The sequence below is a fragment of the Trachemys scripta genome, chromosome 9 (genome assembly GCF_013100865.1).
Source record: "Trachemys scripta elegans isolate TJP31775 chromosome 9, CAS_Tse_1.0, whole genome shotgun sequence".
NCBI lineage: Eukaryota > Metazoa > Chordata > Testudines > Emydidae > Trachemys > Trachemys scripta.
In genome coordinates this window covers 94,978,968-95,005,422 of record NC_048306.1, presented here as the reverse complement: position 1 = coordinate 95,005,422, position 26,455 = coordinate 94,978,968, and the positions used below count along the sequence as shown (strand labels likewise).

Genomic DNA, 26,455 nt, shown 5'->3' with positions numbered 1-26,455 from the left:
CCTCCATTCATCTGACAGCTGTGTGAATGCCTATATTTCTGCCCCGGGGAGGACTTAAGCCTTTCCTGCCTAGGGCACCATTCTATACTGGAAAGAAAAGCTCTCCCAACCCCCACCCCCCACTCCTGGGGCTGTCTTAACCACTGCCAAACATCGTGCAGGTACTTTTAATGCATCATCCACCCCAAGTCTCTTTCCTGATCTGTATTATGTACGAGGATTCCTTTATAATGTGTACTGAGGTGTGCCAAGCGAATGAGTGAGAGGCGTTAGGAAATGGTCTTATAACAACTGACATACAAAGCCTAGACAAAAATGCCTTTTGACAGTCATTCCTGTGCATTTAAGGGTGTTACAATGAGTCATTGTGCGCCTGACAGCTAAGCAGAGCTCCCCAGTTTAAGCTTCTGGTGGGCAACATTTTAAACACATTTACTGATTTCTTTCTAGAAACTATGTGTGTGCACTTTACTGCTTAGAATGTCTAACAAATCCTGACTACATCATTTAAAGAAAGTGTTTAAAAAGGAATCATGCTATTTAAGCTAATTTCATACCTGTTTTATGGCTGTTACAGTTATGACAAAGAATAATGGCAATCCGCTTGTAATAGGACTGGTAGGTGTATCTATCATAAGCTATAGGAAAAGAGAATGAGAATAATGTTAGTACTAGATTATTCTTAAAAATCTTATAAAACCAAAGGCAATAACATTTTACACAATTTTGCTCATGTGGTGTAAGTCAGTGAGGATCTTTATTACATATTCTATAGTCATTCTAGGTGCAAAACTCCCCTTGATGTCAGAAGTTCTCCTTAAAGGTAGCATCCAGTGCAGACAGAAAATCCATGGTGAGGATCACAGAAGCGAATTTCTCTTGCAGTTGGTAGCGTGCATCACATATTTTGATTTTAAGATTCTTAACCAATGAAAACAAAAAATTTTTCTCCTACCAGGTTGAGTTAAGAAATATTACATGAAACTGCTTTTTTACACCATACAAAGAACTAGCTTACAACAATATAAAGTAGGATAAAAGACATCTTAAATTCAAACTGAAAACTGAAAGCACAAATTTCCTAGGGCTTTATCTCTGGCACATAAATTAAACAATCCCCTTGCTCATAGTACTGCTTTCTGTCTTCTACAAGATAATCTTGCAGATTTTACAATTTATGCTACCACTGTTGTGGTGCCAGCTTCAGTGCAAACACTAAAAATCTGTGCATGGGCCTGCATGGGTTTTTCTCTACTGCAGGAAAAGCGCTACTTTACAGGATAAACTAACTGTATTAAAGGGCTGCAGAGAAAGGATACAGAGGCAAACAGTTATTTCAAAACATTAATATTAATTTAATAAAGTTATTAGGTTTACCTCAAATTTAACTCATTGCCTTGGGAAGCACTACCAAATAAATCTTGCATAGAGTTTTAAAAAGTTAAAGGTTAGAGAAAATAGCTTGGGCCACAGCAGGGCCTGTTCATGATCTTTTTACTCTCAAATTTACCAGAGAGTTAAAAAATATGGCAAATTCAAGTCTGAGCTAGATAACTTGTGTACTGCTATTATACACCCAGACAGGATTTCAGCCTGGAAACATAATTTATACCAAGAAGAATACTATAACAGACAAAGATTGGGCGGTACCAAGTGGACCATGAACAATAGTAAATAAAAATCTACTTTGATAGAGTAGATAGGAAAAGAAATGCTGCTCTCAAGTTAAGGAGATTTAAAATTCACAAAAACTGTAAATACTCAAAATAATATTTCAAATGTGAGCCTAAATTCAGTGCAGTCCCTTTAACTACTTCACAAGGGTGTTGGAGGCCTAACTACTTATTGTGCCTTTAAAAAAAAAAAAAAAAAAAGTTTTTTCATCTAAGTGATTTGCCCAAGGCAGAGAATGAGTAGCAGAGCTGAGAATATAACCCAGAAAATCCTTGTTTCCAGCTCTATATTCAGACTATGGAGTCTCATGAAATTATGAGTTTTATTCAACTTACCTGAACCAAAAATATAATAAGAAAATAAAAATTGGCTATTCTTCTGAACTGCTCAAATAAATTTTTCGGAATAAAATTCCACACCGTATACTGTAAAGAAAAGAGAAGTGTGGTTATATAACATGACATTGCATAAATTTTCCATCAAAAATGTCCCAATCTCCTCCCAGTCTCTCCCCAACCAATCCCTCAAAACCTTCAAATTCTCCTCGTCTCTCTCTCTCCCTCCCTCCCCAAAGTGCTGTACACTCTTCTCTGTCTTTGGGGTGAGGCAGAGCCAAGGCTTGTCCCTTCTTGTGGGCAAGCCAGGAGCTGGGAGAAACCCAGGCATGGAGGTAGCTGTGCTGCTGTGCCAGTGCCAGCTGAAGACACCTTTCTACCTATCAGTGCATGCGTGTGAGGGAGCGAGCGGTGTCAGAGTGGTTCCCCTGGGGACTGCTTTCCTCCTTCCCACTGAGCCAATCAGCTGGTTGCGAGCTGGCTATTGGGCAGGGGGAAAGATTTACTGCGGCTGCTGCAGCCGCAGACATTGCTATCGGCTGCCTTCTGTCCTTACCCTTCAGCCAACTAAGATATTTACCCTGACCAATTACGTCCATGCACCCCACCAACCGCCAGACTGTGCACCAGGAAGGAAACTCTGTTTGCAGCTCATTGTTCTCTACACTAACATGCTCTTTTTCACATAACAGGCTTGAGACTTGGTAATTTGAGAGATGCCCTCGCTAAGTACAGATGTAAATATCTGGAGGTGATTCAGGGAATTGCCACTGGATCTCATGGATCAAGACCCATCTCTTTTCTGAGGAATCTTACCCGAGAGGGTTGGTCAGTGTGCAATTAGGTTTTTGTATTTTGCAGGGCAGGGTGATGGGAGCAGAGAGGAGGAGAAGGGGCCTCACTTTTTAAACTTTGGTTTTGAAATCATTTGCTGTTTTAAATGACGTGAAAACATGCCACACCACCAGATGCACAGATACTCCATAACATCCTAAGTGATGTTTACTCTTTATCAAATATTTTTGACAAAGTACATGGATCCTTACCTTAGATGATATGATTCTGTTGTCTGCAAATTTCTGAGGAACATAATGGCCATTCTGGGGGAAACGATTTGCTATGTAAATAGTTCGTGTATCACTTTGATGTGGTGGGTCAAAACCCTGAAAGGCAAAAGTAAAAATCAGTTGATCAACAGGCAGGACAGTTTACATCAAAACTATAGTTTTAGACCACACATGGCACACAAAATTCTGCTCATCTTTAAACTGAAATTGGGATCCAAATTTTAACAAGAGTCTTAGAATAGCAGATTATGAATTGGACACACAGATGAACATATCTGGACCAGAAAGGATTTTTTTTTTTTTTTGCTGTTAGGAGGCTTGCTTTTCATTTAAACACATTTTTGATTAATTTGTGTGTTTTTTTTAAACTTGTGTGTTTGATTAATTTTTGTGTTTAAAATTTTTTGACATGATCAACTGAAAACAAGCCTAAATTTATGTGGAGTGCGTTCATTCCTTATGGGACATACGTCACAAAAAACGTTAAGAATCAGAAGAAAGAGCAAATACAGGCTATGCAAAATGAGGATAAAAGTTACTGTCTCACAGTAAAACCAGAAAAAAAGAAAACAGAGAAATGGCAGTTTGGCTGAGGGAGGGTATGAGTAAGGCGCAGAGAAGCAAAAATGGAAACCAAAATACAGGCGGAAATTAAAGATAGTCATAGCTGTACTTTTAAAAGCCAAACTAATGTTGATCATAATTGAATCATATAAGACAGTTTAAATAAACAGAAGAGAGTTACACTAACATAATGCTCTGATTCAAGTTTGAAAAAATAATCCGACCAGTGCAAAAATCAAGAAACTGACTGAACAACATTATTTTCCCTCTTTCCCAAGTAAGTAAATGATTTCCTGCCTCAAAGAACATAAAAGCCTTGCTTACATTCAGAGACTTTATTTTCTAAAATTTCCCACTGTTATCACCAATTCAGGTCCACCAATGATAACAGTGGGAGCACTGTGTTTTGTAGACTTGCTGAGCAGGGTTAAACAAATCTTAGAAGTGAAAATTGATCTCATAGTGCTGCCTCTTCTGCAAAGCCTCTTCGAAGAGCAGATACTCCACCTGGGAGCTTTATCCTACTTCTGGTGCTGCTGTAACCTACACTGGCAGCTGCTCTGGAATTAGCGCCAGCAAAGCCACCTCAATATCTGTTGCTGCCCTCGTTTTGGTAGTAGGTCAGGAAGACCCACTATCAAAAAAGTGGGTGGAGGGGAACAGGACAGCAATGCCGGAGTGCTATTTGGCGCTGCAAGCCTGGGAGGGAAGGAGAATTAGAGTGAGGGCGGCGTGCTCGGGGAGGAGGCAGAGCAGGTGTGAGCTGGGGTGGGGAGCTGCAGTGGGAGGGTGCCTCAGGGCAGGAGGGGGAGGGAAGCTGCCGGGGGGGGGGGGCAGGGCGGAGGGGGTGGCGCAAGGTGGAAGTTTCGCCTAGGGCGCGAAACTTCCTTGCACCGGCCCTGACAGTAAGTTAATCTAAGTACATCGACTTCAGCTACGTTATTCAAGTAGCTGAAGTTGTGTAACTTAGATCGCTCCCCCTTTCCCCCAGTGTAGACCAAGCCTAAGAGTTCCTTTATGGCTCCCTTACAGATCCTCAGCACTGGACTGCAGAATGGGGCTTTAAAAATCTACTCCAACAGCAGGAGTCTGAGGTAGCCCTTACACTTCCTTTGAATTTGATGGAAAGCAAATATCAGTTTAGATCAGCAGTTCTCAAACTGTGGGTCGGGACCCCAAAGTGGGTTGCAACCCTGTTTTAATGGGGTCGCCAGGGCTGGCATTAGACTCGCTGTGGCCCAGGGTTGAAGCCAAAACCCGAGCCCCCCTGCCCAGGGCCAAAGCTGAAGCCTGAGGGTGTCAGCTCTCGGTGGTGGGGCACAGGTTATAGGCTCCCTGCCACAAGCTGAAGCCCTGAGGCTTTGGCTGTGCCCCCCTGCCTGAGGTGGTGGGACGCGGGCTTTGGGCGGCGGGGCTCAGGTGGGGTCAGGCTTCAGTCCCCCCTCCTGGGGTCATGTAGCAAATTTTTTTTTTTTTTTTTTTTTTTGTCAGAAGGGGATCGCGGTGTTTAGATTATTCCCCTCAGCTAATGATCTCATGTGGTCATTAGTAACAAACAACAAGGTATCACAGAATGCACGTGGCCTAAAGTTAGCTTTTTTTGTCTGCTTAAGTCATGGAATAAACTGGGTAAAGAAAGGAAGGCAACAAATAATTAGTCCAAATCCTGCAGAAATAACCACAACACAATACCAAATGAGAATGGGAGAAATAAGGGGACAATCTGACAAGACGAAACCCCAATAAAGCCACAAAAGTGTTGAAATTAAAAATTCAACAAGGTAGAACAAGCAACACAGCACAAAACCTAATCATATGCTCTAAGTTTTTTATTATCTCTTCTTTGTAGCATTTCACAGATTCCCAGTCTAGGTAAGATTTTTTTTCATCTTTCTGGAAAGCTTAATCCTCATACAAGTAAGTTTAGGTATATTTTTCAAGGCCTCACTAGTAACATATATGGGGTTGAAAAGTTCAATTCTTCCACTTTATAAACTGTAGAGGGAATAAAACTGCCTTTTGCAATAAAACAACTCAAAGAGGATTCCTGATTAAAAACTATGATCATAGGTAATAAAGGCATCAGACCTTAAAATTAAAGCAGCAATGTCCAGTACTCTGAAAACTGTTATATTAAAATTTCTTTCAGTGCTTGACAAAACCAATTAGAGATCTATCCCTTCATACTCAATTTGTAAGCATGAAAGGAAGCATGTGTGTTGCTAGAGCACTTGTAGTGTAGACATAGCCTATGTAGAAGGAACCCCCAGGAGACGACGCAGGTGATCACCCGAAAAAGGGGGAGAGACTTCCCCAGACGAACCCCACTGGAAGGGGGCGGAGAGGCCGACGAAGGACCAACATGGCGGTTCATAAGGGGGAAGCGTGTGACAGGGTCCTGGCTAGGAAACCCTGAGCCAGCCCTCTGTCATGCCAGCTCCAATCAGGAAAGATGTGAGACTAATTTGTTATGGAAAAGAGACAAGGCAATTTCAGAATTTCATGTGTAAGTAGATGGGGTGAAAAAAGAAGAGGGAAAAGTCTTATCTGGAAACTCTTTCCTTTACTCAGAAGACATTCACAACAGCAACTGAGGAAAGAGAGCTCCTTCTGGAGCCCATCAACACAACCAAATATTAATAAAAAAAGAATAAACTTGAGACCATTGTAAGAGGTCACTTCCCTAGGGAGGGGAAGGATTCTGACCCAAGATGCATGGGGATCTGAACTCTTGCCCTATGAGAAACAGCCCACTGATCTGCCAATAGATTGCTGAGCCTATTGAGTAAAACTGAGTAAGAAAATCCATCTTCTGAAAACTATTTTATTTAGATGACTAGTTTTCCTATATCAGAAAAGGACCTGCTTACTTATACTCAGTCTGTACAAATCTGTACTCACGCAGCCAGCTAATAATTCTTCTAGGCATATTGGTGTACTAAAGTCAAACAAAATTTATCATATCAAAGATTACTGTAGAGGAAGGAAAAACCTTTTGTGCAGCAATTTTAAGCACAGCGTCAACTAGAAAAAGTTTCAGAGGGATAGTCGTGTTAGTCTGTATCAGCAAAAAAACAACCAGGAGGTATAAATATACAGCACATGAAAATATGGGAGTTGACTTACCAAGTGGGGGGTCAGTGCTAAGGAGGCCAATTCAATTAGGATGGTTCCTCTGTTGATACTCACACCTTCTTGTCAACTGTTGGGAATGGGCCACATCCACCCTGACTGAATTAGCCTCGTTAGCACTGATCCCCCCTACTTGGTAAGGCAACTCCCATCTTCCCACCCATTCCCAACAGTTGACAAATATACATGTGCTGTATATTTATACCTGCCTACTGAAATTTTCACTCCATGCATCTGATGAAGTGGATTAGAGCCCACAAAAGCTTATGCCCAAATAAATTTGTTAGTCTCTAAGGTGTCAGAAGGACTCCTCATTGTTTTAGAAAAAGAGTGAAGAACCCCAGGTACTCTCAGGCTTATGTGTTTCCATGCAAATTTGTTCCTGTTCTTTTAAAGAACTACTGCTATATTCCTTCCTGTTCTAAAGATCCACAATGTTAAGAAGAAAGAAAACATAGCTATCATGTACTATTTCTGCAATTTCCTCTTCCGCCTCCTCTCAATCATTGTGGTTTAACCCATTTTGTAACCAATTCACATTGTATCTCGTAAGATCAGATGACATTTTGATGGGAAACATGGGTGTTTCAAAAAGTGAGGCTGAAAATTCAGTAGTAGCACTCTAGTCTGAAAAAGAGAACAATAACTCAGCATGCTGTTTGGGAAACCGTACTGCTATCTATGATGATGTTTAGTAGACCCCTTTAAAAAAAAAAAAGAGTAAGGCTGTTAAATTGGAATTCATCCAGGGCATTTTGGTTAAGCAGAACTTAACTGCCTGTCTAAATTACCCCTGTAAGCCTTCTTCTGGATCCACCTTTCTTTCTTCAGGGTCATTCAATGATGCTGCACTTTACTGTGGCAGCTTCGCCATGGAAACAATTTTGATGTCAAACATAATGGATTTCTGACATCACACACACACACACACACACACACACACACACACACACACACAGCAATCCGAGCAAGAAGGAGACTGCTTCTGTTTACACAGACCTCTTGGTAACCAGGACTGATTGTAAAGTAAGCACAAAAAGTCATAGTTTAAACACAACAAAACTGAATGCTCTAATAGAGTTTTAGGAATAAAGTCATTTAAACTCCTCTGCAGCAGTAGTAAAAAAGTTTTTACCCTAATCAATATGGCGGCATACAATTTAGCTATTTTCCCTTACAAATTTTGTTCCGACAGAAATCTGATACATTTCTCTACCTCTCCCCCACTCAAAAATTCAAGTTATCTAGGGGAACATTAAATAGATACAGTATAACACAAACACACAATATGTAATTTAAATCAATCAATTATCCATACTACATTTCTCATTGACTGCTTGAATTCAGGATGCACAACTAAAATACAGATTGGAGAATTCTTCTAAACTACATTTTGTTAACATTAAAAAGTAAAATGAGAATTTATAGCAAATAAGATAATAAAGACTATTAGACGACAGTGTTTACAAAGGTCATTCATTTAATATAGAACAGGGGTCAGCAATGTTTGGCATGCGGCTCGCCAGGGTAAGCACCCTAGCGGGCCGGGCCAGTTTATTTACCTGCCGATGTGGCAGGTTCGGCCGATCGTGGCCCGCACTGGCCGCGGTTCGCTGTCCTGGGCCAATGGAGGCGGCGGGAAGCCGCGGCCAGGACATCACATCCCTCGCCCACGCCGTTTCCTGCCGCCCCCATTGGCCCGGGATGGCAAACCGGGGCCAGCGGGGGCGGCGAGCGGACTTACCTGCCGCGTCAGCAGGTAAATAAACTGGCCCGGCCCGCTAGGGTGCTTACCCTGGCGAGCCGTGTGCCAACGTTGCCAACCCCTGATATAGACCATCAAATTTTATCAGTAAATAACAGATCTATTCAAGTCTTATCACAAAGCAGTACATTTGCTCTAATTCTTTAGTATTCTGGGGAAGGGATTTTGGCATTTATGTGGAACTATGCATCCTTATACGAGTTCCTGTCAAATTTTCCAATAAAGCTTTGGACAACACAAAAACTGTGGAACTGTCAATGACTGTTCATGCAAAAGTAATTCTAAAATTAAAAATGTAAACAACTTTTTTTTTAAATCTTATTTTATGGGTGCCACCACAGTTCCAACTTCATTCAAAGTCCTCCACCATATGATCTTGTCCTATTTTACACAGTTGCTAGATAAGGAGTGGCCTCCCTGACCCTATGGGAAGAAAATATGGCTCTGGCAACAAAATAAGGTCTAGTAGGAGCACACTGAAGATGAGTGCTAAGTATGGAGCTCGTCTTTCAACAGGGCTTTTACTAAGAGTCCAAGATATGCTGAACAAACTGATTACCATCAGAGATGGAAGACTAGCAGGCAGGGCTTACAACTGAGAAGTCCTCATCTCTAACAATGGGGTGAAACCAAAGAGAGTTTACAGGTTCCAGAATACAATATTCAGTCTTACTCCGATAGGCAAATATGGCCTAGTGGTTTAAGCGGGATTCAAGATGTCTTGAAGCACTAGGTATTATTAATCCCAGTGCTATCTTCAGTTGCCTTTGTGCCCTTGAGCAAATAATTTAACCTCAGTTTCCCCATCTACAACAGGATAACTTCCCTCCCAGAAGAGTGTGATAACTAGATAATGGCCAAGATCTTCAAAAGTGACTAGCAATTTCTGGATGCTCACCTTGGAGTACCTGAAAGGTATCTATTTTGAGAAGGCAACTGGTCAGCACTTCTTGAAAATCAAACACATTTAACATGCCTCAAGTTAGGCACACCAAATTTGATATTTGAATAGCCACTTTTTAAAATATTGCCCAGTATACATGAAACACTTTGAACGTAAGTGTTAAGTATTATTACTCTAATATTTCCTTGTGCTCATGTTATATATGGTGAAAGATTTGCATGGTTTCTAAACATATGAAAGAATAAAAGAATATGCCTTCTTTTCCTCTCAGTAATAAAAAATCCATTTCTTTCAACACCTATCTTTCATACACCTGGAATAATTATACTGTCTTGAAAAATCCAATTGTGTACTCCTGCCACAACTATCAGGCAGCTATCATCATCTGTGTCTTGAAAGTTGGAGGAAAATTTCTACAGGGACATAAAGGACACTCCAAATTTGTGCCATACCATGAGCTTTCTTCTCATTTAAAATTAGAATGAAATTTCAAGCTCTTTTTCACTTGCAGAGATCAATTTCATAATGCAAAAATTCATTTATCTTGTTGAGTCTATACCATGACAGATGCACAACCACAAAGAGGGATGCACTTCCACTCATTTCATTTATGTATTTACTTGTAATGTTGACTACACCAACTAAAAAAAAGTTCTGCCCTATTCACTTCAGAATGACATCCCAGACAAATCCTCTAAACGTGCAGCCCAACGTTACTCAACAAGCTTATTACTAGATGTCGCTATAGGTCATTCATACAGACACCTATGAATAGAATCAAATGGCTCACCAAAAATATTTTATAATTCCCATTTCCAACATTTTGTCTTAATTTAGTAGATAATTTAGACTAATATGTTTAGTTTGGAAATACAGTAAGTAAAGTATTTCCTCCTCTCCCCCAATCCCTCAAAATCTATTCAGATTTTCCCTCCTTCACAGAAAGAGAAAGCTGAAGATTTTACCCTGATTAAAATTCCTAGACACATTCACAAGAAATGAAGAGCTTTAAAATTTAGTCCAAAATTACAGTGGCAATTGCACTTACAATTGTTGCTCAACAAATTTCAAAGGAAAATAATTTAGTTAGTAGTTCAAACTGCCTAGTTCTTCCTTTTAATTTACTATGATAAAGGATGCACTGTCACCTAACATTACAGCTCAGAGCCTATTCTGTTCTTTTATCAACATGCCACTTTTGTCTCAGTTTTTAATTCAGCATTTCAACCATGATTTTATTATTTAAATATCAGTACAAAGTGCTACTTTCAGACATGTCCATGAACAATTTCCTCCCTAAGGCTTGCTAAACCTTAACTTTCCTTGGCATTTTGTGTCTACCCTTTTTTTCCAAGCGGATATTTAAATATCCTGAGAAATTAACAGTTCTAGGTAGAAAGCTTAAACTCAGTGTTAATTAACCACCAGAATAAAGTTATATGTGCACAAAGAGAGGGAGGAACACGCCTCAGACAATAATAAACTGAAGACTTAGTTGTGAAGAAAAGCCCCAAAATTAAATTCCAGCTCTATGCTATGAAAGTTACTCAGCAACTGTCTATTATTACACTGAAGTTCAGATATTGCATAGACAAAAGGCAATGCTAATTTTAGTCTTCAATATATGATGCACTAATATCAGAAGGAGCACTGTTCCCTGAGGGTTAGACTCTACCTAATAAGAATTATAATTTAAATATTTTAAGCTTCCTGGTAGTATAGGAACAAACGTCTTTTCCCATACATAAAAACAAACATTTCAGAAGAGAAATATGTAACATGCTCAAGGTATACCCTCTCTCAATGTCCCTAAACCACTTGTTTTCTTACTTCATTTACAGGAAAATTCCCTCTAGCTGATCCTAAAAAAAAAAAAATCCTGTTCAAGTTTGGAGACCAAATAAGTTTAGACTTTTCTTAAAAAAATGATAGTGTTGCTGCTATTCCTATTATTCATTCTCACTACCGTTTCAGTTTTTCCTAAAATCCTTTCAATGGAAGAGAGGTGAGAAAAGAAGAATTTACATAAAAAAAAGTAACCTAGTTGCAAATGTGTCACCTGTACTTTGCTAGCAGAAATGACCTTGTATTTCCAGAACTGCTTTGTCAGATCAACTCTGTTACTGCTCTTATCTGCTGGCTCTCAAATCTTCATGCAAGCAACTAAAGGATTGTGTGTGCCTTTTTAAGGCATTGATATCAATGCCAGGTTCCTAGAGAATTAGTTAAATGGGGTCAAAACTATACAGGACACAACAGCAGAGTTAGGAGTAACCAGACACAGATAATTCACTAATGACTGCTGCAAGTCAGGATTCTTTCAATTTAATTAAAATAAAGAAGGAATTATTTCATATTCTACATCTTCCTCCCACCTCCATTAGAAAATGAAACAAGAATTTAAGTTGCAGGCAAATTTGACTAAGTGATAGGGTAAATACAAAGAACACCTGCCTATAATTTCAAAGCAAAAAAATTAAATCATAATCCAGACTGCAGTAACATTGAATTATTAAACTAATACATATTTTGTATTATTTGGGTCATACTTGCACATTTTTGAAAGATATTCTTTTGGCCTTGTGTTTCAAGATGCCTAAGGAATATATAACAGCCTAGTAAAACAAAGTTTCCTCTTAACATATTTGTTTTAAGTGTCAATTAGGATTCATTATGTCAATCCATATAAAAAGGAAAAGGGTTCATTGCTAGACCTGGACTGTAAATATACTTTTATCTTCATCCAAAAAATACTTTCTAGGCTTTCTAACTGCAGGATAAATACCCTACCTGCACACTAGAACAAAATGGACTGACCAAGTATGGTAGGTATTGGTTGGTATATGCTACAGTATACTATATGTATAGTTATTTTTATCTTCAAGTGACTTATAAATAGTAAACTCCAGTGTCCTAGTTTGTCACCATATACTCGCCTAGTTGGGTACATGGCGTTTTTCATACATCACACCTTTCATTCTGAGAACTAATATAATAGTCCAGGTACAGTAGTACAAAAAAAGCATGTTATTTTAAAGGCAGATTATACTTTAGGACTGTCCATCTTAACAGTGACCCTTTATTTTTCTGCTTTCTATGTGGCCTCCCCCTCCCCCCTTTTCCTTTCTCTCTTTTTTTTAAGTGCAGTCTTAATTTTTACTTTCAAAGTGCATAATGGATTTTTTTGTTCTACCCTCACATGATTAGGTGTAGGGACTTCAAGAATTTAGCTTCTATTTAAAGCCTGTCATCCAGGCTAAACAGGCCAGTGCATTGTGTCTCCACCTTCTCCTTCAAGTCCCACCTTAAAAATCATTCTTCCATGAAGCCTATGATCCCTAGGACTCCTTTCAAAAAAGAATAGAATGTATCACCAAAGAGATCTTGAAGAACAAAAGAAAAAAAATTGATAAGCTTAACAAATTAACTTGGTTTTTATTTTATTGCATCTTTCATCTACAAGTAATCTGTTTAGACTAAGCTCCTAGTGACAAACACACTGTCCTCTAACTTGACTATAAAGTGTCTAACATGTCTGATGCTGCCTATGTGTTTCTACATGACTGTACTCACCTAGGACACTAGAACCTTGATCCAGATTGAGGCACTACCCCATACTAGAAATAAGTTATTATAACAACAGAAACCGATTAAAAACTGATTTGTGGTTCAAATATTTTGACAGTTATTAAGAGGGTGCTTTTTTACAGACTATGTACTCTTAAATAATCTATTAAAACTGAGTTTTAAAATTAAAACTTTCTGGAAATTGCAGTTGCCAGTTGCAACAATAACAAGCTTCTCCAACTTGTGGAAGTTAGTTGCAAATCTGATTTAAAATAATATACTGGCACTACCTTAAATTATTCATGCTTTACAAAACTGGAAACTAGCTTTTCTCTTGTAAGCGAATTTACGTAGTGGAACAATCACTTACTGTAACTTATTTTTATTAGTATAATGTGCATCGGCCAGAACGTACAAGAATTTTTTCATTTTTATCAGCATAACATGTTTGGTGAATACTTTAGCCAACAATATTATAATATAAACTTAGAGTGGACACCTAGTTGATAGGATTGGGTTAATGCAGGAGTCTTGCGCATAGAGACATGCAATCTATATAATGGTCACAGTCTACTAGTCACTGGTTTAAGTATCCATCATTTAAATCACAAAAATCAAAACCAAAATAGTTTGGCACAATTAGAAATTGATGCTTAGAAGAGGCTCATGACTAGAGCAAAAGATGAGACAAGATACAAGTGGGAAAAAAAATACCAAAGCATATCATTAAAATGCCAAACCCTATCCAGAATTTCCAATTGCAGTTTTGAAGGTCTTCTTTAACAATAATCTCATCAAAAATCACACTGCTCTGCAAGTGAATTTAAAATTTAGAGGTTTATGAAATGGGATACAAGTCATATATGAGGCAGGCAACTGACGTTTCTCTGTGGAGCAGACAGCTTGTTGAACATAGGACCATTGCTGCATGCTTCTGGAATACACTGTACTGAAAAAAAAAAACCCTCGTCAGCAGTAAAACAGACAATAAAAGAGAAAATATTCAGCAAGTTCAACTTTAGTAACATGATTAAAAGAAAACATATTAATTGGGTGATAGAATGTGCCCATTCAAAGACAAAGGGACAGATTCTCTCCTGTGTGGAGATTTACGAGGGAGATTGTTCGCATTGGTTATAGCTCCCTGATTCTCATGCTGCCCGTGTCCCAACACAAGTTAGAGGAGCCCAAAAGCTGCTCTAACATACAACACTATAATCTGTAAGGGACCATACAGCAGCTATGAATTGGTGGAGCTGAGCCAGGGAAATTCTCAGCTAAGCAGGGGTGGCTAGATTCCTCCACTTTTGCATTGCTCAGGCAGTGCAAAGAAGCCAGATTCAGGGCAGAGAATCTGGACCACAATCTTGATTGGTGGATAAAATGACAAGAAAAACCTAGAATCAGAGCAATCAGACATTTTGTTGATGACTTCAGAAATTAAGGATCTTTAGTAACGTTTTAGTACAAAATAGAGCACTTACACTACAATACAGAAAAACAGGAATAATGTATAAATAATAAAAGTAGTGAAATTACTTAGTGACAAAATGAAACTACTATGCAAGGCCTTTAGTGCCAAAATAGGCAATATAGCCAAATGCTATTCAACTTGTTAAGGCTGTAGAAAAAAAATGCAAATTACCTCATAACTCCTTCCACCCCACTCAGAAAGTCTAAACAGAGTCCAACACCTTGAAGAAAAAAAATAAATCTATATTTACAGGGACCTATCTCCTACCAGCAAGTCAGGCTTTGCTCATTGTATGTATGGTACTAGATGAAAGCCCGTTTAATGATATATTAAGAAAACCTTTGCTAAGCAGCAGCTAAAATTTAGAACCAAGTAATGATCACTAAATTGAGAAGCTAGATGAAGAAGTCTACTAAAATTAAATTAGATCATTAAACAGTACAATAAGAACATAAGAATGCCTGTATTGGGTCCGATCAAAGGTCCATCCAGCCCAGTATCCTGTCTATTGACAGTGTCCAATGCCAGGTGTCCCAGAGGGAGCGAGCCTAACAGATAATGATCAAGTGATCTCTTTCTGGCCATACATCACCACCCTCTGACAAACAGAGACTAGGGACACCATTCCTTACCCATCCTGGCTAATAGCCATTAATGGATTTAACCTCCATGAATTTATCCAGTTCTCTTTTAAACTCTGTTATAGCCTTCACAACCTCCTCAGGCAAGGAGTTCCACAAGTTGACTGTGCGCTGTGTGAAGAAGAACTTCCTTGTATTTGTTTTAAACCTGCTGCCCATTAATTTCATTTGGTGGCCCCTAGTTCTTATATTATGGGAACAAGTAAATAACTTTTCTTTATCCACTTTCTCCACATCACTCATGATTTTATATACCTCTAGCATATCCCCCCTTAGTCTCCTCTTTTCCAAGCTGAAAAGTCCTAGCCTCTTTAATCTCTCCTCATATGGGACCCACTCCAAACCGCTAATCATTTTAGTTGCCCTTCTCTGAACCTTTTCTAATGCCAGTATATCTTTTTTGAGAGGAGACCACATCTGTATGCAGTATTCAAGATGTGGGCGTATCATGGATTTATATAATGGCAATAAGATATTCTCCACCTTATTCTCTATCCCCTTTTTAATGATTCCTAACATCCTGTTTGCTTTTTTGACTGCCGCTGCACACTGCGTAGATGTCTTCAGAGAATTATCCATGATGACTCCAAGATCTTTTTCCTGATTTGTTGTAGCTAAATTAGCCCCCCATCATATTGTATATATAGTTGGGGTTATTTCTTCCAATGTGCGTCACTTTACATTTATCCACATTAAATTTCATTTGCCATTTTGTTGCCCAATCACTTAGTTTTGTGAGATCTTTTTGAAGTTCTTCACAGTCTGCTTTGGTCTTAATTATGGTGTACAGGTGGTGAAAAAAATATCCTCCCCATGTAGAGATACAAGAAATAAAGTATAGTCGTATATTACAACACCCTTTTCAAGGAATGATTTCACAAAGGTTTAGGGGTTTTCCCTTTCTTGTGTCAGTCTGCTAGGGAAAAAATATAAAACTCATAGTTTGGACTGGCCTGCTAGGAATGTCATAATTACCAATATGAAAAAAAGAGTCTTCAATCACCCTGCAACTCCCATTCTCAAAAACACAGAATGTGTTACAATATTTAAGTCTGGCAGTACTAAAGGAAAATTATGAATTTAAAATTATATAACCCCCCCCCCTCCCCACAAAACACAGACTTATTCCTAAGGATTGCTCCATAAATTTTGTCCGTTTTCTAATTAAGTCTGCTAGGGCAGGTACGGTCTTGATTCGTGTCTTGCACAGTGTCAAATGCATTGTTAGTGCATGATAATATTCAGGTTCGCTGGACACAGGAAGAAGATACTCTGCCATCTGCAGCATGCTGGTACTCTTGGATTATTGCTTGTGAAAATCGGGAATCCAGGTAGCTCTCAGCGTCTTCCCTGGAACTGCTTCTACATAGATTTTTTTTTTAAATTCGTTTGAATAGTGCAAGAATATAATAGCTTGAGAAGCTCAAGAACTCCACAGAACAGCAGTTAGAAAAGAGCTCCAGAGAGCTTTTCTCACTCGACAGGGCTTTTCAAAAGGACTTCTTGCAGGGCAGTTTAATGAAATTATCGCAAACTTGCCATTCTTTTCAGCTGCTGACATTGCAATGACTTATCCAAACAAACATGAACAAACACTGCCCAAATAGCATTAAGCCAAATCAGGTCACACACAGTTATAAATAGGGCTTCTGATTATTGGTTTTCACTAATTTAAACACTGATAAAACACCCCTGATTTAAACAAAAATGAAATTGGTGTTTATCCAACAAACAGCAGAAATGGTGACTTGTATCTAAGGCAGTGGTGTTCAATCTTTGTTCCACAGACTATATCTAAGATTTCCAAAGGGGTCTGCACCTCCATTTGAAAATTTTTAGGGGTCGGTAAATGAAAAAAGGTTGAAAACAACTGATCTAAGGGCTTGTATCTACATAGAGCAGCAATGTGGCCTTTGGGGGTATTTCTACCACACACTAATGTGTTGTGCATTAATTTGTCCAGGTAGAAACTGCTGGTAAGCACTGAAGGCTCCCCAGTAGGTTTGGCAGGCGTCCAGTTTTCGACCAGAACGTGCGGTCGAAAAGGGACCCTGGTGACTCCGGTCAGCGCTAAAAGTCCGGTCGGTGGTGCAGCTGGGCTAAGACAGGCTCCCTGCCTGCCCTGGATCCCAGAAGCGGCTGGCATGTCCAGCTCCTAGGTGCAGGGGTGCCCACGGGGGCTCCACACGCTGCCCCTGCCCCAAGCGCTGGTCCACAGGTCCCATTGGCTGGGAAGTGCAGGGGTGACGCCTGCGGGCAGCGCGTAGAGCCCCCGTCCCCTCCGCCTAGGAGTCGGAGGGGGGGCTACGCTGCCGCTGCCAGCAGCTGCGCAGAGCCAGGGCAGGCAGGGAGCCTGCCTTATCCCCGCTGTGCCGCAGACTGGGAGCCACCTGAGGTAAGCACCGCCTGCGGCCAGTGCCCACACTCCAAACCCCCTCTCACACCCCAACCCCTTGCCCTAGCCCTGAGCCCCCATCCTTATAATAATAATAATTAATGGAGATATCCCATCTCCTAGAACTGGAAGGGACCTTGAAAGGTCATCGAGTCCAGCCCCCTGCCTTCACTAGCAGGACCAAGTACTGATTTTGCCCCAGGTTCCTAGAGTGGCCCCCTCAAGGATTGAACTCACAACCCTGGGTTTAGTAGGCCAATGCTCAAACCACTGAACTATCCTTCACCTAAACTCCTTCCCTGAGCCCACACTCCTTCTTGCACCCCTGCCCCACCCCAGAACCCACACTCGCTTCCTCACCCCAATCCCAACCCTGAACCTCCTCTCACACTCCAAACCCCTCAGCCCCAGCCTGGAGCACCCTCCTGCACCCCAAACTCCTTGTTCCCAACCCCACTCCAGAGCTTGCGCCCCCCAGCTAGAGCTCTCACCCCCTCCCACACCCCAACCCCTTCCCACACCCTCAACCCCTCATTTCTGGCCCCGCCCCAGAGACCGCACCCCCAGACAGAGTCCTCACCCCCTCCCACACCCCAACCCCCTGCTGCAGACTGGTGAAAGTGAATGAGGGTGGGGGACAGCAAGCAAGCAGATGGAGGGGGGATGGAGTGGGGTGCATGGCCTCAGGGGAAGGGCAAGGGTGTTCAGTTTTGTGCAATTAGAAAGTTGGCAATCCTACCTCGTGTGCTTCACTGTAGTGCTGTTTGAAAGAGTACTACATTAAAGCGCATGAGAGAACATTAGAAAAAGAGATTACTCATTACAGTATATACAAAGAGAAAGCCCCCAAGTCCCCTAATTTTTGGGCTTCTACATAAAACTCAAAATTTTGAAAAATAAACCTGAAAAACTAAATTAATAAACCCTGAAAAACAGAAACCCTTGCTATAAATAGCTTAAAATTTCTACTTTATATTCAAAACCACAGCTTCATGACAGCTTGTTCATCCAGACTGGATCAGGAGAGCTACAGTAGTTCTTCGCTGTATAGAGACAAGCATCATAAAATGATTATTGAATAAGACATCCCATGCCTTATAAATGCCTGATATGCACCAGTTAATCTCAGGCACACCACAAAGAAGAAACATCATGGAAAATAATATCCCTGATTGCTTTTTTGGAAGGTTTTTGTTTGTTTTTTAAAACAGGGTTTTCTTTTCAAAACTAGACAGTTAACTCCAAATCGGCAACATGATGGCTATATTCTTGGCTATGTCCTAGGGCAGGGGTGGGCAAAATTTTTGGGCTGAGGGCCACATCTGGGTATGAAGTATCAGAGGGGTAGCCGTGTTAGTCTGTAACCACAAAAACAATGAGGAGTCCAGTGGCACCTTAAAGATTAACAGATTTATTTGGGCATAAGCTTTCGCCGGTAAAAAACCCACTTCTTCAGAAGCATGGAGTGAAAATTACAGAAACTGGCATAAATATATATTAGCACATGAAGAGAAGGGAGTTACCTTACAAGTGGAGAACCAATGTTGAAGGCCAATTTAGTTAGTGTAGATGTGGCCCACTCCCAATAATAGATGAGGAGGTGTCAACACCAATACCACATGCACCCTAACTAAATTAGCAGGAGCTCGAGGGTCAGATTAAATCAACTGGAGGGCCAGATGTGGCCCACGGGCCATAGTTTGCCCACTCCTGTCCTAGGGCATCCTCTATCAACAATGTTTTTAGTTCAAAATCATGATTAAGAGCATCTTAGGGCAGGTCTGCACTGTAGCACTTCAGTGAAGATGCTACTATGCAGATGGAAAAGCTTCTCCCCATCAATATAATTAATTACCTCCGTGAGAGGCAGTAACCACGTTGATAGGAGAACGTAGTTCTCCCTCCCATCGACTTAGCGCTATCTACAGTGGGGGTTAGGTCGGTGTAACTGCATCACTCAGGAGTGATGATTTTTCATGCCCCTGAGCGACACAATTATACTGATGTACGTTTACAATGTAGACCTGGCCTTAGAACATAATATAAATTTATTAGGAATCTGACTCCACATATGCACCTATATGCTTGGTTAGATCTTCTATTCACTTTTGGGTAAAAGAGAAACAAGCATCCTAGATGACAAACTTATGTTTTTATATTTATGCTTCACTTAGATCCAATAGGGTGGTCAATCACATATGAACCAAAGAACTGGCAACTCTAGAGCGTGGAAATAGTGGCAGGTTCACATACTCTTAAAAAAATATTTTAGCTAGTTACACCAAAATTAGAGTAATTTCTGACAGGCTACCTGTCTGATATCTCACATCTAAATACTCCAAGATATACAAGATTTGAACTACAATGCTTTGTTTAATATAATATAAATTATCACTAACTAAACTGCTCTTTCAAATTTGACACATTTCACTCCAGAATACTAGCATTTCAAATGCAGTATGTAGAACTTTAAAAATGTATTGTTTTAAAGTGCTATCATTGCTTTTTAACAGTAAAGTGACACTTTTCATTCTATAACAACAACGAGGAGTCCTTCTGGCACCATAGAGACTAACAAATTTATTTGGGCATAAGCTTTCGTGGGTTATAACCCATTTCATCAGATGCATGGAGTGGAAAATACAATAGGCAGGTATAAATACACAGCACATGAAAAGATAGGCATTGCCTTTCTGAGTGGAGGGTCTGTGCTAACGAGGCCAATTCAATTAGGGTGGATGTGGCCCATTTCCAACAGCCGATAAGAAGGGGTGAATATCAACATAGGGAAAATTATTTTTTGTAGTGACCCAGCCACTCCCAGTCTTTATTCACGCCTACTTTGATGGTGTCAAGTTTTCAAATTAATTCCAGTTCTGCAGTTTCTTGTTGAAGTCTGGTTTTGAAGTTTTTTTGTTGAAGAATGGCCACTTTTAAGTCTGTTATTGAGTGTGCAGGGAGATTGAAGTGCTCTCCTACTCATTTTTGAATGTTATAATTCTTGATGTCTGATTTGTGTCCATTTATTCTTTTGCGTAGAGACTGTCCGATTTGTCCAATGTACATGGCAGAGGGGCACTGCTGGCACATGATGGCATCTCTCACATTGGTAGATGTGCAGGTGTTAATTCTATGTTAATGCAGTGTTCTATTAACTGCTCTTTACCAACTTGGCTGCATTTTTCTGCAGAGTTGGTTGCACATATGAAATTAACCAATCCTCAACAAATCCACTCAGCTATTCTCTTTGTGTAATCTAAAGATTAAATATGGTGAGGGCACCAGCATCTTTGCTGCTTGACTGCTGCTTCCAAGATACAAAAGCACATTCCACCCTCCATACCCCATTCCTACAACTATTGACTGCGCTGGTCCCACATCCACCTCCTCTCCCACCACACCCAATATATACGTTAACTGGCAGCTAGCAAGATAACCTGGTTAGAAACCTACTGCATGACTTGTTGCATGTTGGCATTATGTAAATAAAAACAACTGAAGATGTTGCATTTTTAAGTTTTACTAATTAGGCTAACACCACAGACAGTTATTAATGTAATATGCAGAAATTTAGCACAGTACCCAACAAAACAGAACTTAGTGATTGGTATTACAGATTCACACACATACACTGAACACTGACCTCTAGTCTTATGAACACAGAGCAAGAGAATGTTGATCAATAATGTTATCTCTAAGAACACAGCTATATTATATGACTAGTTAATTGGAAAACAAATATGCAAAACAATGTATAAATATTAAGGAAGATATATGTATAGTTTTGCAATTCTGTAAAGTGCTTATAGGCTTGTAAGAAATACTATATAGCAATATATGCATCCGAAGAAGTGAGGTTTTTACTCACGAAAGCTTATGCCCAAATAAATCTGTTAGTCTTTAAGGTGCCACCAGACTCCTTGTTGTGTTTATATAGCAATATAGTAACATTAGCTTGAAGGGAAACTATATTTTAAAACATTAGTTTTAGATTACATCTAGACAAAAGTATTTTCAAATTGGATTGTTCTCTCCTTTTCTGCAAAACAGTTCTGCATATTAATCTGTTTACACCCACTCATGCTTGTTGCTCATGTAAGTTACCATTCTAATGCACATGTTCATACACCATAATGAAAGATTATATATACACATCTATCTCCTTGGAGGGACAGAGTAGAACAATTACTCTCTTCATGGTGGTGAATGCTAATAAGTTCATTATACATTGTACTGTGTTCATTTTTTAAAGTTGTTGCTTCTCCTACTTCTTTTATATGCTTCATTTTTGTTTAAACATACACTACATTTTCAGTCTCTTCAAATCCAGTCCTCCTGAGAAGCTACTGCTAATTTCTATTTATGGCCTTCCCAGTCATGAGGGCTCCAGAGCCCTCCCAACACAAGAGAGATCTAGGCCAATCACTTAGCTGTACAAAACCAGAGGTTTGCATAGACCATCACAGACAAAAACGAGGCAAGGTCACCACTCTGAGGAATTTACTATCTAATTCTTCAACTGAGAATCAGGTTCTATCAGTAACCCATTTCCCCTACCATCCCTCCTACATCTCAGAGTACACCAGTCTTCTTGCTGTTTTCCTTGTGCACACAGGTGTTCAGATACTATGGTGATCCTATTTCTGTATATTTTACCAGTAACAACAATATGCAGTACTGGATTTTCAGTAAAACAATTTGTTTCACATACCTTTTTTAAATTGTTAGTTTTCAGAGTAGCAGCCGTGTTAGTCTGTATCCGCAAAAAGAACAGGAGTACTTGTGGCACCTTAGAGACTAACAAATTTATTAGAGCATAAGTTTTCGTGGGCTACTGCATCCGAAGAAGTGGGCTGTAGTCCACGAAAGCTTATGCTCTAATAAATTTGTTAGTCTCTAAGGTGCCACAAGTACTCCTGTTCTTATTGTTAGTTTTGTATTCACATAAAATCTAGATAGATGCAGCCTCAGCAGCATATCTGACCTGCCCATTGACACCCATTCGCATGCTGCGTCCCTGCCATTTTCCATACCCTTCTTTAATATTTCTTTCACTACTCCCACTCACTGAAATCAGGCTCACTCATACACTCAAGTTTCCAAACTTCCCATCTACAGGCATACTTTGTTTCAGGACCCATTGCTGCTACACCCAACACATGCCCAGCACACACCTCCAAATAATCCAAAACAAAGTATATTTCCTCCTACCCACTAGATTCTGCCTCTACCTCCCCACAATAGCCCCAGTTCTCCTTGAACCTCTGTGCTGTCCATGGCACAATCAAACCTATTTCTGGTATCTAACTTTTTCTCTTGCAGCTCACCAGTTTCCCTAGTACCTTCTCACTATTTCACCCTAGCTACTCAGCACTACTATGTTCTCTTCTGATACAACTGTTTGCTGAACCTTTATTAAAATTAAAAACTGCAAATAAAATGAAACTCATGTGCCATTTGTTATTTTTATAGAAATGAGAGATCACAGCTTCATCTTCAGATTATCTGAAATACCTTTAATTCACCTGATTTTTTTTTTTTTTAGTTACAGTATTTTAAATATTAAATTAAGGACCTTCTTAAGAAAATTGCCATTGTCAGCTTGCAATGTGAAGTTCAATACCAGCAGTGGCTGAGCTGTGGGCTCAGGCAACCCAATGTCTAACTTTAAAAATAAACAGCAGGTTAAGAAATTCAAAATCTAGGATAGGTCTATGTTATAGGATTTTTGCATATAAAGTCACTTTTTAGCCACACTTTAAGCAGTTACCTTAAATCTACTAGATCATCTTGAGCATGCAGACTATGCCACATAATTACCTTTCTATTCCAAGACTAAAAAGATCTTTGAAGAACCGTTCATATTACAGCGCAATTGGAGAACAAAGAAAATCATATCTTATATATTAATATCCAGAACTGATTATTCTATTGCAAGGTACACTTTGTGGGAAAGACTAGGCATTTAAAAAAAACCCAACCTATTTACAGGCAGGCTCTACAGTAATCCCATCTTCCCAGTAAACATGAAAGAAAGCTGCACTATATCAAAGCCTTCATTCTTGATGACTCAAACAGCCTAGCAAACCTTTTGAGTGTGGATGCAATAAAACAAAAGTGTATAGCCAGATCTGAGATTAAAACAATTAATTTCCAGGGACATAAAACTTCAGCATCACTCCAAAGCAATAAAACCAGTCAAAACTGGCAATCATATTGTCACTGGCAGCTTTATGCTTCAAATAATTACATCAGAAATAATCTAAACTATAGGTCTCTTCAGGACTATAAACCAGTTCAAAAAAAGCAAATCATGTGCACAAACTAGACAGTATTTGTCTTTCTTTACTTTATAAAAAAAATGAGTTTGTAATTAAACAAACTAGAATAAATAATGAGAGAGAAGCCCTAGCCAGACTAACATTTTGTATTAATCATGCCAGCCATAAGATAAGTGCAATGAATAAACAAAATAAATAGATGTTTAAAAATAATGGAAGCATCTATCCACGAGACGGTCTAAAAGCATTTCTTTAATTGGGAGAGTGTATTTCACTTTTTCATTATAAATGGAAGGCATTCAAGGGCAGCTGACTTATTTTATTGACAAATGATTTAAAGGGAAACAGCAAACATCATTGTATGTTTATTTTTGTAGTAGCATTGATAATATATGGGTCACTCACTGTACAGTTACCTTGTGTCCTATCAGAGTACTGTGCAACAGGCATATCAACTCTTGCTCATTTGAAGGAGTCTCCCTTCACTACTAGTCTGCCATAATGCAGTTTTTAATCAAGAGAGTGTCCGACTTAAGATGGAAGATGTTATGTTACCAATTAGGTTTAAAATCTCATTCATTCAGTTACCCCAGCTTCTAAGAGCTCATGTATTGCGAATTGGGACAGGCACAAGGATTCAAAAGAGAAGACTCAAAAGGTGGTGTGCTAGGAAAGAAGAGTCCCAGACTTTGTCCACCCACTGAAAAAGCCATTGTCATTCTTCTCTAAAAAGTGTGAGCCCCCCCCCCAAAAGATAACAGCTGCAGGAACGTATTTTATTCAAGACCCAAGAAAAATCCACTGCGATTGAAGCCGCCCTGCCACGTCTGACTCCTGTGAGCGCTATTTGATACACATCCCGCAGTCAGGAGGAAACCTTCGTTTCCTTACCACCGCCAAATTGCACCACGCCTGCCAGGGGGGAGGGGGAGGCCGCCGCTCACTTCCTTCGGTGCGAGACAGGTGGAGGAGCGAGAGTCCCGGACTACTTCAGACCCGCCTCCGGTCTCCCTCGCTCGCCCCGGGAGCCGCCCGGGTTCAGCGCGGTCCCGCTGGGTCTGGGCGTGTTTAGACGCAACTCGGGATTTCGGGACGCTGCGGGGGAGCCGCCCCGGGGGAGGGGGGTCCAGGCACACGGGGTAAGGGGGGGGGGCGACACGGGAAAGTTCCGCCCTCAGGAGGTGAGGGCACAAGGTGGTCCCCGCCGCCTACCAGGGGGAGGGCCGCTCCCCCCTCGCCCTAGGGCCGCTCCCCCGGGCGAGGCCTAGCGCTCAGGCTGCCCCGACACCGGCCCGGCACCTACCAGCTGCTGGCGGATCCACCGTAACATCCCCCCGGCCTTGCAGGTCCCGGAGCGGGGTTCCCCCTCGAAAGTGCCGCTCGATGCCGCCGCCGCCTCAGGGTAGCCGCCCGCCGCTGCTCCGCCTGCCCATGGCGCAGAGACGCGGCGCCTCCTTAGGTGCAGCGCGGCCCGCCCAGCGCCCCGAGCCGGCGGGGCCGCGGCCGCCCGACAACCGCCATCAAACAGCCGCTGTTGTCACCGCGGCAGGTTCTCCCGGCGGTCCGCCCCGCCTCCAGGAAATGACGAGGGAGCAGCCACACAGAGGGAGGGGCGGGGCCTGCAGAAAGGGGCGGGGGGGAAAGTTGGTCCAGGAGTGGGGGGAGGGGAGAAATCTGTTGGGGGGGGGACAGGGGGAGCTGAGGAAAACTTTCAAACCTTGGTGCTTCCTCCTATGCTGCCCCTCGCACTTTGGAGGCGCTCCCTTTAAACGTCTTGAAAAATCAACTCCTGTCGCTTTAAAACCCTCCTTTGCTGTGATGCCTACAAATCCCTCAACTGCTGCTGTGACCACTGCTGAGCCTGCTGGCCAGGACTGTCTCCGTGTTTCCAGGTACTTCCCCCCTCTGTATGTATCCGGGTGTTGTCTGCGCTCTCAAACTTCATTGTATAGTCTGGGGCAGGGACTGTGTTTATTTTAATGGAGATATCCCATCTCCTAGAACTGGAAGGGACCTTGAGAGGTCATCAAGTCCAGCCCCCTGCCTTCACTAGCAGGGCCAAGTACTGATTTTGCCCCAAATCCTAAAGTTGCCCCCTCAAGGATTGAACTCACAACCCTGGGTTTAGCAGGCCCATGCTCAAACCACTGAGCTATCCCTCTTTATATGTTTGTACAGGGCCTACACAATGGAGTCCATGTCCATTACTAGTGCTCTTAAACACTACAATAACATAAGTAATAAAGCTGGGAAGAAGCTGGCGAAAAGTAGAGGAAGTGGTTAGGCTTAGGCCTAGTCTTCACTTACCGGCTGGGCCGGCGGCACACCATCGATGTTCTGGGATCGATCCCGGAAGTGCTCACAGTCGGCGCCGGTACTCCAGCTCGCCGAGAGGAGTACGCGGCGTCGACGGGGGGAGACTTCCGGCCGCGTCTGGACTAAGTTCGGACTAAGGTACTTCGAATTCAGCTACGTTATTAACGTAGCTGAATTTGCGTACCTTAGTCCGAAGTCCGGACTAAGTGGGGACCAGGCCAAAGTGTAGCAACCTACAGAGAGCAAACTGTGGGGAAGAGAGAGAGAAACAGGGGACAAGAAGTTAAAGGGAGAAAAGAGAAAGTTACATCTATACAATGTGCTGCTGCAAAATGAAGAC

At 41.1% G+C, this 26,455-nt stretch overlaps 1 protein-coding gene across 6 annotated transcripts in view; it reads right to left on the bottom strand.

The window, feature by feature from the left end:
• Window positions 1–25,365, bottom strand: part of ATP11B (ATPase phospholipid transporting 11B (putative)) — a 105,587-nt gene extending 80,222 nt beyond the window's left edge. For 4 of the 6 annotated variants that reach the window (XR_004647010.1, XM_034780608.1, XM_034780609.1 and 1 more), the window contains exons 1-4: window positions 25,103–25,365; window positions 3,056–3,172; window positions 2,010–2,099; window positions 558–638 (exon numbers count right to left, since the gene is read on the bottom strand). Coding sequence is in view for 4 of the 6 variants with exons in the window: in XM_034780608.1 (XP_034636499.1) it covers window positions 558–638; window positions 2,010–2,099; window positions 3,056–3,172; window positions 25,103–25,129 (315 nt within the window). In the remaining 2 variants the exon portion in view is untranslated. The remainder of the gene's footprint in view (window positions 1–557; window positions 639–2,009; window positions 2,100–3,055; window positions 3,173–25,102) is intronic. The other 2 variants (XR_004647009.1, XM_034780606.1) reach the window with 1 other exon arrangement.
• Window positions 25,366–26,455: the final 1,090 nt, after the last annotated feature.